The following is a 12,565-nucleotide window of genomic DNA, read 5'->3' as shown; positions in this document are numbered from 1 at the left end:
TGCAGGATCTACAACAGTAGACCTCTCAATTCTGTTTTCTATGAAACCACATGAACATAATGGTTTTTTTCAGGTCTCTGGCTTCTTAAGTTTCTAAAATAGAAACCACAGACATGAAGGGCTCTTCTGATATTGTAATGGGTCCTTAACTTATAAATGTGCCACTGTATTACAGGTGGATTATACTGATTTGGGTAAATAGGGCCGAGATAAAAGCTTCTGAAGGTTAGGATGATGATGATGATGTTAGCAATAGTAGTACAATAATAACAGTAGTAACAGTGATCTTAATGCAAATTAATATTATTGAGTAGTTATTTATTACCATGCATCAGGTTCTGTTCTAACCATATGTGTGTTATAGTATTAAGACTTCCTAATAACCTTAAGAAGGTACTCTTATCAACCCTGTTTTATTTTTATTTTTAAAGATTTTATTTATTTATTCATGAGAGACACACACACACACAGAGGCAGAGACACAGGCAGAGGCAGAAGCAGGCTCCATGCAGGGAGCCCCATGCGGGACTCGAGCCTGGGACTCCAGGATCACGCCCTGGGTCGAAGGTGGTGTTAAACCTCTGAGCCACCCAGGGATCCCCACCCCTGTTTTATAAATGGGGAAACTGAGGTTAAGTAACTTCCCAAGGTTGTATAGCCAGTAAGCAAGTAAGTTAATATTTGAACCTATGCCTTCTGGTTCCAGAGCTTCAGCTCTTTAACCATTTCATGATTCTCTCTACTTGGCCTCCATGACTTACAAGGTGATTAACTTCTAATAAGTCTTGCCTGTACAACATGTTTTTGAAATGCAAACTAGTCTTTTCAAAATGCACAGTAATCTCTTAATTACTTTCAATTGGCTCCATTATTGCAAAGAGAAAGTTACTGGTTTGATTTATCCAACTCTGTAAAACATATTTCAGTCTTTTTGTCTACCAAAGGAATGTAACATTCTAAGAGTATTATTTCTGATTGTATCTAAGTTAATATATATGCAAAGCAGATCCAGGGAAAATGACACAGTTTAATCTAGATGATTTAAGATATAGAACAAATCAAGAAAAAAAGATATAGAACAAATCTTTAACTAGCGGTAAAGAAAAACTGAAGGAGCAAAAGAGAGGGAACAGTACTTGAGACATATGGTCACCAATATGCTCTACTGAGGACAGATGATTTTTCTGACTATTTTTTAGTCAGCATTTTATCCCCCACCCAACCTCTTTATCAGAGATAATAGGAATTGTAAAGCAGGCTTTAATTGCTCTACAGAGTCATCCTTCTCATAGTTTTCTACTCAGCATGAAGATTATATAAAATACCTTGAGAAATGATTTATAACTTATAAAAAAAAAGTATGCTATACAAATTACTGTCTTAGCTCTGACACATTTCCAGTATCTAGCTTAAAAAAAAAACAAAGCTACACTAACAATCTGTAATTTATTTAAAAACTGTATTACTGGGCAGCCCGGGTGACTCAGCAGTTTAGCGCTGCATTCAGCCCAGGGCGTGATCCTAAAGACCCGGGATGGAGTCCCATGTCAGGCTCCCTGCATGTAGCCTGCTTCTCCCACTGCCCGTGTCTCTGCCTCTCTGTGTTTCTCATGAATGAATAAATAAATAAAATCTTAAACAAACAAACAAACAAACAAACAAACTGTATTACTTGCACTAGACTGTGGCAGATCTTTTTTTCCATAGTGCCTGGATATCTAACAGATGCTCAATGTATTGGGTTAGTTAGCACAAGCAAGGTCCTTGATAAAGGAGGGTTCCTGCCTGGTACTGGATCCTGCCTAATATCAAGCTACAGAAAAGTGGGGAATGGGCAGTCTCATGTACCTGGGCTCAAGCACAGAGGATAAGGAATAAGAAGTATGGGGGATGGGAGAGAAAACAAAGATGCAAAATCTAGATATATGATTGATTTTCCCCCCCTTCGTTACTAATTATTATCAAGAAACTAGAAAGCTAGACATACTCTTAGTCCTCACCGTCCTTGACAATTCCATAGTTTTTTGTTTTTCTTTTTGACAATTACATAGTTTACATTTAACTTCAATTTAAATTTCTGGAATTACATGGATTATGCTACCGTCTTTACTCATATCCTTTCCCACCCCCAGGATTTCTTCTTAATCAATTTATGCCCATAATTTTAAGAGCTAATTAAAGGTTTTTATCTTTCCAGAGAACTTCTGTACCTAATACAGAGTTCAAGTCCTACTCTGTTCATGGCTTTGTATCATGATCCCTCTAGTTATGGGTCTATACACTATCATCAACTTGTTTATACGTACATTTATCTTTCTAACTACATTGTCTTTACCTTGTTGAGATGAATGAAAATGGTCTTTTGAGTTCTTAATATTAGGCTCAGCTATGGAAAACCATAAAGATAATAAAACTAACTTGCAAATTATTCTAGGAAGATGAAGGGAGGGTAAAACAAATTTGTGAAAATGTGCCGTATAATACTAAATATATTTGACTTATTTATGAAACAATAGGTAACTACTTTAGAACTATTAATTAAAATCCGTAACATTTTTAATATATGATATGCCATTCTTTTTTGGGGACTGAGGTGGGGAAAAAGATCAGTTCAGCATGGAAAACTTAACATTCTTCTCTATTTTGTAAATACTGATTTATAGTCCACACACTACCTCATTCTCCTAAATACCTACCTCTACCTATTTTCCCTTATTCCACTCTTTTCTCAAAAGAGACTTTCTAAGAAGCTAAAGAATGGAATAGGATATTTGCTTATTATATATTTATATCATCAGAAAGAGAGACAGTGCTAAACAAAATTTACTTGCCACTCTCAGTGTGGTTCAAATTATAGTTCACATTTATTTTTTTATAAAAATTAAAGACGTGAATGAATAAAGTAATATGATAAGGGTAAAACAAAGCTGCTATAACTAATACAACTCTTAAGACTATAAAATTATGTATCCCAAAGCATTTTCCCTATATTAAAAAGAGAGGAGATAAACTATAGCTATACATTTCATTTATTCAAAATCACCTTCACCCAAAGATGGCAATAGTGACATACCTGGTATGATGGCACTGAAGGATATGGGATGACTACTCCTTGGATCTGATTTCCAATGCTGTTGGGTTGGCCACCAACTAGGCTCTGACTCTGGGGTTGCTGAACTCCGACTAGTCCTTGGTAGTTTTGCTGGTGGTTGGGTATAACTTGATAACCTGTAATGGCACAATGAGTTAAATTCTGCTTTGAACTTATTTTGTTTTTATCTAATAGAATGTTTTTGTGTTTTAAGCAAATACTTTTGTATTTTGAAATGACAAAATTGTTAAAATACCAAATCTAAAAAACCCTCTATTATCAAAGTTAACATTTAAAGGATTTACTGTGTGGGTAACTCTCAGCTATATTTTTCTCCATTTAAAATATATACAGATAAAATTTATGTAGAGATTTCCTTTATAGTTGAGGAAATTTATATGATCACAGACAACTACTATTCAGTGTATATTACAAACTATTATGACAACTAGTTTCTGAGAACCAGTACTGGCTACAAAATTTCTGGTCCTGGTGCAAGAGGAAAATGCAGGGCTGCTTATTAAAAATTACTGAGAATTTTGAGTTGGTAATAACAGAACATTAAACCAAACACAGGGCCCTATGTTACATTAGAGGCTGCATGCTCAGGAAGCTAGCCATTCTGAAGACCAAAAGTAGGAAAGAGGAGAAACGCTTTTATAGAACAGTTGTCACACTAAGATAGCAATCCTTTTATCAGAACTGTGTCAAGGGCACAAAGAAAATGGAATTATTTAGCAAATTTTTAGATTATTTCTCCTTATTGTATTCTTAAGGTCACTTGACAGAGAAACAGATCCTGAAAGAGATTAAATAATTTGCCTGAAGTCACAAATCAGACATCCAAGGGACAACTCTTTTCTAAACTAAAGGCACTATTAGTAACTAAAGTAGTAAATTAAGAGTATAAATTTACTTTTATCAAGTGAATTCATCAGTTATTAAATAAGAATCCACAATGATAAGCTTTGAGTTAGTGAATAAGAATTGTATTAAAAAAAAAGAAGAAGAATTTTATTTTGTTTCTTTACCCCAAGAGGATTCCTTTAGGTAGACCAATTATCTCAAAACTTATGTAAAGTATTAGAAGCTACCAGAAAAAAAAAAAATTTTTTTTTTTTTTAAAGAAACTAGATAAATACAACTAACCATCCAGCTTCAGGGTATTTAAAAAGTTTCTACAAAGATAAACCAAACTATAGTATTGCTTATACAAACTTCCACAACTAAACATCAGTGAAATGACTTCTATGGTAACACCAAAAATGTATTTTACTATCCTATAAATATCAGTTTTCATTTTTATTGTTATTAATCCCTAAAGCATCAGAAATGGCAAAGATTCCATCTGAGGTATTTGACTATAGACAAAAGCATCACTGTAGTTGCCTAGAAGTCTCAATGATTCTGCTCAATGACTAAATAACTGAATAAAATCTGGCATCAACCTTCTCTAAAGACAGAAATACAAAGCATATTTGTTAACTAAACAACATATTAACAACAACAAAGTAAAATCCAAGTATAGTGAAATATTTAATAGTAAAGGACTTTGTACAATTATGCTATTTCCATGGCAACAGTGCTTTATGACCACATTACAAATGACTTCTGAGAACAAAAAATTTATAATCTAATCCTAGTCAGTAATGAAGTGATTGAGGATATGCTATTTCCTAAACTTTTCTGTGAATGAATTTTCTATACTATAATACTTAAACTTGTAGGCCAATAGAGGATAAGGAGAAGAAACTTTTTCTTGCTCTTTGGTCTAACATTAAGTCAACTCTTTTCAGTTTATTAAATCTCATGGACTTCAAATTCGCGCTCTAATTCCAAGCATCATCAAAGCATACATTGACACATTTCCATTCCCAGAAACATAAAGGGCAGGAATAGAAATAAGATGTGAAGATACAACCTTTTCTTGTGTTGGAAATACTACCTCAGAACATACACATACACAAGCATAGACTGCAGTGTAAGAATTTGGGCTCAGCTCTTTATAGACTGGAAAAGTGACTTATAACAGTCTTGTGAGAATTATAATCCACTATAAATGAAAAGAAAAATGCAGATACCTGGCAGAAATAATTGTAACAATCTGACTTAAAATACTTTGACTTATATAGTCACAACCCCCCAAGGAACTTCAACTATTTCTCTTACTACTTTTATTGTTTATTCAAAATATATTCAAAGTAGGCTACCTTGAAATAAAACTTTGAAAAAAAAAGCCAATTTATGGGCAAATGTGGCTGATTTCCTTTATTTAAATTCACTAATTTTTGGAGATTCACATTGGAGCCTCTCAGCTGAAAATTCTCTTATTAAAAAAAATGTCTGGCAGAGAAAACTTTCAATAGACAGCTATAGATTCCATGTTATAGGATACTACATTATGGAATTTGCATCAGTAAGTTTCCAATGGTATTTTAGATTCCCTAATGCAACATAATCCCCATCAATATCCATGTCACAGTGTATCTCCACACAAACACCACACCCATCTCCAAAATGTGACAATATAACATGAAATCTACAACATTTGACTCCGGCATCTCATTTGTAACAGAGGGTAGTATGCTGTGAACCCAGGATGTGACTGGTAGGTGATGTAATTATGAGTAAGACACGGTCCTATCTTTGAATTAGGCATGCTCAGCCCTAACATCATATTAGAATAGCAGTATAAATAGGGCTTATGAAAACAGGAGGGAGAAATTAATCCTGACAGAGGTAAACATTTGAGCTTGGACTTAAACATTTCAGAAAAAAACTCTAAAATGAATAATACCTGTGGGGGTACAGTAGAAGTAAAAGAACTCTGAGAACACAAATACTTGGAATTTAGAACAATGACTAAATATTAGTACTTCATTCAGAAGTAGCACAAATAAACTGGGAGTATATTCTTAAATAATACTAGAGCTATTAAAAACAAGAATGTTAAGCACTTTAAAAGAAAATATATTTCCTAAGAAGCTCATGTTAATTTTTTCATAATTTTGTTCATTGCCTTATTCCAGATATTTTAAAAGCTACAGGGAACCCTCCTAAGTGGCTCCTGCCATGTCACATCCTGCAAGGAGCCTGGAGAGGGTTGGGAGGCACTCCAAAGTAACCCATGTCCTAGAAGATGGGAAGATAACCATACTAACTAGTTTCACTACAGCCCCAGCAGATGTACTAGGGGCAGACATCTGATTTGACAGCCAGTCATGCTCAGCAACAAAAAGCTCTCAAGGGGCAGCACAGGAAGAGAGCCTTGCAGTTTGGATCACTGCAGCCATGTCAGGCAAATTGAGGGCAGGCATCTGGTCTGACTGCTGAAACTGCCCAACTGCAAGCCCACAGTGGCCCTAGTCTTGGCCCTAAACAGCACAGGGACCGAATCCTGCCCATAGCATGCAAGGCAGGCCTCGGTAGCTGAGAGGACTGAAGGCAAAGTGGCTCAGATACAACAGCAGAGCACTCATAACCAGAGGAGATACCCTGAGGAACTCGGTTCAGGTGAACACGAGACACATTGTACTTCAGGGCACTACTGGACCCCTTCTTCATAAAGCCACTAGTTTCAAGGCCAGTAGACAAAGCTGACCTTTCTTTTCTTTCTCTCTCTCTCCTTCTTTCTTTCTATTCTTTTTTTCTTGATTTTGTTTATTTATTCATGAGAGACACAGAGAGAGATAGAGAGGCAGAGACACAGGCAGAGGGAGAAGCAGGCTCCATGCAGGGAGCCCAATGTGGGACTCGATCCTGGGTCTCTGAAGGTGGCACTAAACTGCTGAGTCACCCGGGGCTGCCCTGACCTTTCTAATACATAGAAATAAACACAGAGATTTAGACAAAATGAGGAGATAGGGAGTATGTCCCAAATGAAAGAAAAGGACAAAACCGCAGCAAGAGCTAAATGAAGCTGAGATCAGCAATACGTTTGGATAAAGAATTTAAAGTAATGGTCATAAAGATACTAACTGGACTTGGGAAAAAATTAGACAAACTCAATGAGAACTTCAACAAGGAGAAAATAAAAAAAAAGAGATGAATAAATAACTAAAATGAAAAATATACTAGAGGGAATCAGATTAGAGGATGCAGAAAAATAGATCAGTAATCTAGAAGGCAGGGTAATGAAAACCAACCAGGCTGAATAGCAAAAATCAAATATAAAAATAAAAAATGAGAATAGGTTAAGGGAGGTCAGCAACATCACCAAGTATAACAACATTTGGATTATTGGGATCCCAGAACAAGATAAGGGAGAAAAGGAGAGAAAATTTATTTGAAGAAACAATAGCTGAAGACTTCCTGAATCTGAGGAAACAGATGTCCAGATCCAGAAGGCATAGAGGGAGCCCAACAAAATCCACCCAGGGAGGTCCACACCAAGATACTTAGTAATTAAAAGTAGCAATAATAAGAGAATTTTAAAAGCAGCAACAGAGAACAGTTAGAAGGGAAATCTCAGAAGACAATAAACTGATTTTTGAGCAGTAATTCTGAATGAATGGATAAAGAGCAAGACCCCATGTCTATGATGTCTACAAGAAACTCACTTCAGACCTAAATACTTTTGCAGATTGAAAGTTAGAGGATACAAATCACATTTACCATACAAATGGAAGTGAAAAGAAAGCTGGGTAGCAATAGTCATGCAAAGCAAAACAGTCTTTAAAACAAAAACTGCAACAAGAGACAAAGAGGGGGGATCCCTGGGTGGTGCAGCGGTTTGGCGCCTGCCTTTGACCCAGGGCGCGATCCTGGAGATCCGGGATCGAATCCCACGTCGGGCTCCCGGTGCATGGAGCCTGCTTCTCCCTCTGCCTGTGTCTCTGCCTCTCTCTCTCTCTCTCTCTGTGACTATCATAAATAAATAAAAATTAAAAAAAAAAAAAAAAAAAAGAGACAAAGAGGGACACTATGCAATGATAAAGGGAACAATCCAACAATAGGAAATAATAATTGTAAATATTTATGCACCCAACATGAGAATACCTAAATACATAAAGTAACTATTAAGAAACATCAAAGAAGAAACTGATAGTAATATAGTAACAGTAGGGGACTGCACCTCATTTACATCAATAGATAGATCATCCAGACAAAAAAACAAAGAAGCACTGGATCTAAATGACATATTGGATCAAATGGACCTATCAGATATATTCAGAACATTCTATCCAAAAACAGTATAACGATAACAAAAAACAAAAACAGTATAACATACATTCAAGTGCACATGAAACAGTCTCCAGAACAGATCACATGTTAAGTCACAAAGCAAATTTTAGTAAATTGAAAAAAATTAAAATGTATCATGCATCTTTTCTGACTACAATGGTATAAAACCAGAAATCAATCACAAGAAAAAAATCTGAAAAGAACATGAATACACGGAGGCTAAATAACATGTTACTAAACAGTGGATAGCTCAACCAAGAAATCAAAGAGGAAATAAAAAAAAAAATACACGGAAACAAATGAAAATCAAAACCCAATGGTCCAAAATTTTTGAGATGCAGCAAAAACTGTTCTAAAGGGAAATTCATAGAAATGTAGGCCTACCTCAAGAAGCAAGAAAAATTTCAAATAAACCCCTAAAGGAGCTAGGAAAAGAAGAATCTTACACCTAAAGGAGCTAGGAAAAGAATTATGAACAAAGCCCGAAGCCAGTAGAAGAAAGGAAATAATAGATATTAGAGGAGAAATAAATGAAATAGAGACTGAAAACACAAGAGAACAGATCAATGAAACCTGGATCTGATCCTAGATCAACAAAATTGATAAATCATTACCTAGATTCATAAAAAGAGAGAGAACTTAAGTAAAATCAGAAATGGAGGAGAAACCACTGACAGCCACAGAAATAAAAAGATTATAAAAGAATATTACAAAAAATTACGTGCTACATATTGGACAATCTGGAAAGAATGGATACATTACTAGAAACATATAATCTTCTAAAATGAAATCAGGAAGAAACAGAAAATTTGAACTTATCAATTACTAGCCATGAAATTAAATTACTAATCAAAAAGCTCCCCCAAAATACAAGTCCAGGACCAGATGGCTTCACAGGGGAATTCTATCAAACATTTAAAGAAGAGTTAATATCTATTCTTCTCAAACTATTACAAAAAATAGAAGAGGAAGGAAAGTGTCCAAGTTCATTGTTTGAGACTACAACTACTATGATATCAAAATGACATAAACTACAAAAAAAAAAAACAAAAAACAAAAACACAACTACTGGCCAATATCTCTGATGAACATAAATGTAAAAATTCTCAACAAAATATTAGCAAACAAAATCCAACAATACATTAAAAAAATCATTCAGTGCAGAATGAAATTTACTCTAGGGATGCAAGAGTGGTTCAATATTTACAAGTCAATCAACATGATACATCAAATTAACAAGAGAAAGGATAAAAACCACATCATTATCTCAATAGATACAGAACAAAGTATTTGATAAAGGACAACATCCATTCATGATAAATCCTCAACAAAGTAAAGGTTTAGAGGGAACATATCATGACATATGAAAAACCTACAGCTAGCATCATAGTCAGTGGTGAAAAACAGAGCTTTTCCTTGAAGATTAGAAACAAGACAAGGATGTCCACTCTCACTACTCTTATTCAACAAACTAATGGAAGCCCTAGCCCCGGCAATCAGACAAGAAAAGAAGTAAAAGGAATCAAAGGATGAACATTGTAAAACTCATCAAAAAAGGAATCAAAGGATGAACATTGTAAAACTCACTAATTGGACATGACATAATATAATATATAGAAAACCCTGAAAATCCCACCCCAAAACTCCTAGAACTGATAAATGAATTTAGTAAGGTCAAAGGATACAAAATATACAGAAATCTGTTGCATTATTATACACTAATAATGAAGTAGCATAAAGAGAAATTAAGAAAACAATCTCACTTACAATTGCATCAAGAATAAAATACCTAGAAATAAACTTAATCAAGAAGGTGAAAGACTTGCACTCTGAAACTACCAAACACTGATGAAAGAAATCTAAGATGACACAAACAAATAGAAAGATATTCCATGGTTATGGATTGGAAGAACCAGTATTGTTAAAGTGTTCATACTACCTAAAAAGGCCTAGATATTTAATGAAATCCTTAAAATTCCAACATTTTTTACAGAACTAGAACAAATAATCCAAAAATTTGTATGGAACCACAAAAGACCCCACAGAAACAATCTTGAAAAAGAACAAAGCTGGTGGTATCCCATTCCTAGATTTCAAAGTATAGTATGAAGTTACAGTAATCAAAATAATATTGTACTGACAGATATATGGATCAATGGAACAGAACTAAGAGCCCAGAAATAAACCATATTTATATGGTCATTTAATGTATGACAAAGGAGACAAGAACATACAATGGGAAAAAGACAGACTCTTCAACAAATGGTCCTGGGAAAACTGGGCAACTACATGCAAAGAATGAAATAGGAACATTGTCTTAACATCATGTACAAAAATAAACTCAAAATGAGTTAAAGTCCTAAGTGTGAGACCTGAAACCATAAAAATCCTAGAAAAAACCATATGCAATAATTTCTTCCTTTTTTAAAAAGTTTACTTATTTATTTTTTAAAAGTCATTTCTACACCCAACGTGGGGCCCAAATTCACAACCCTGAGATCAAGTCACATGCTCTACTGACTAAGTCATCCAGGCATCCCCCAGGCAGTAATTTCTTTTTTGACACTGACATTAGAAACACTTCTCTAGATATGTCTCCTTGGGCAAGAGAAATAATAGCAAAATTAAACAACTGGGACTATACCAAAATAAAAAGCTCTTGCACAGCAAAGGAAACCTTCAACAGAACAAAAAGGTAACCTACTGAATGGGAAAAGATATTTGCAAATGATGTATCTGGTAAGGGGTCAATAACCAAATTATGTAAAGAATTTATACAAGTCAACAAACCAACAAAACCCCCCAAATAATCCAATTAAAAATGTTAGCGGACATGAACAAACATTTCTCTAAAGAAGACATAGAGATGGCCAAAAGACACATGAAATGACACTCAAAATCATTCATCATCACAAAAATGTAAATCAAAACCACAATGATATCACCTTCCACCTGTCAGAATGGCTAAATCATAAACACAGGAAATAACCAGGGTTGGCGAGAATGTAGAGAAAAAGGAACCCTTGTGCACTGCTGTGAGGAATGTTAACCAGTATAGCCACTGGGGAAAAACAGTATAGAGGCTCTTCAAAAAATGAAAAACAGAATTACCATATGATCCAGTACTTCCATTACTGGGTATTAACCTGAAGAAAATGAAAACACTAATTCAAAAAGATATATGCACCCCTATGTTTATTGCAGCATTATTTACAATAGCCAAGATATGGAGGCGACCCAAGTGTCCATCAATAGATGAATGATTAAAGAAAATGTGGTACAATAAATGTACACCATGGAATATTACTCGGCCATAAAAAATAATGAAATCTGCTATTTGAGACAACATGGATACACCTATAGAGTATAATGTTAAGTGAAATAAGTCAGTGAGAGAAAGATGGATACCATATAATTTCACTCATATATGGAATTTGGAAAACAAAACAAAGGAATAAACAAAGAACGATCAAAACAAAAAACCAGACTCTTATTTTTTTTTTTTTCAAATTTTTTTTAAATTTTTATTTATTTATGATAGTCACAGAGAGATAGAGAGAGAGGCAGAGGCACAGGCAGAGGGAGAAGCAGGCTCCATGCACCGGGAGCCTGACGTGGGATTCGATCCCGGGTCTCCAGGATCGCGCCCTGGGCCAAAGGCAGGCGCCAAACCGCTGCGCCACCCAGGGATCCCAAAACCAGACTCTTAAATGAAGAGAATAAACAGGTGGTTACAAGAGGGGAGGTGGTTGGCAGTATGGGTAAAAATAGGTGAAGGGGATTAGGAGTACAGATATCTTGAGCACTGAGTAATGTACAGAATTGTCAAATGATTATATTGTATACTTAGAACTATTAACACTGTATGTTAATTATACTTTAAAAAACCCCACTGTATAGGTAACATAAAATTGTTCTCTTTAATTGCTCTCTCATGGTATATGCCTTAAACAACAAAAAAATGAAATGGTGTGCTTTTGAAGAGTAAGGTTAGTAACTTTAACATCCCCTGCCCCTATTCCCATTAAAAACAAAGAAACTTGTATCAGCTATGGCAAAGCTAAGCCAGTAAGTGGGCACTCAATATTTATACTCACTGAATAGATAATAGAGAAAAACATATTCTTAACAGAATAGAATCAAAATAATATATGCTTCTACACAAAACCAGACGTTTACTATACATGCTGACAGACAGACTGAGAATGGCATTTTTCACTTTCCAGTATAAGCAAATAGCTCTGCAAGCAAAAACTGAACTTAAGTTTTAAGGTGTTATGTTTAAAATAA

At 34.9% G+C, this 12,565-nt stretch overlaps 1 protein-coding gene across 13 annotated transcripts in view; it reads right to left on the bottom strand.

Moving 5' to 3' along the window:
* R3HDM1 (R3H domain containing 1) overlaps positions 1 to 12,565 on the bottom strand; it is a 130,997-nt gene that overhangs the window by 50,156 nt on the left and 68,276 nt on the right. For all 13 annotated transcript variants that reach the window (XM_026015560.2, XM_026015561.2, XM_026015562.2 and 10 more), the window contains one exon: positions 3,074 to 3,228. In XM_026015560.2, coding sequence (XP_025871345.1) covers positions 3,074 to 3,228 — 155 coding nt within the window. The remainder of the gene's footprint in view (positions 1 to 3,073; positions 3,229 to 12,565) is intronic.

The sequence above is a fragment of the Vulpes vulpes genome, chromosome 5 (genome assembly GCF_048418805.1).
Source record: "Vulpes vulpes isolate BD-2025 chromosome 5, VulVul3, whole genome shotgun sequence".
NCBI lineage: Eukaryota > Metazoa > Chordata > Mammalia > Carnivora > Canidae > Vulpes > Vulpes vulpes.
The sequence above is the reverse complement of the archived record's forward strand: the minus strand, read 5'-3'. Positions and strand labels throughout refer to the sequence as shown.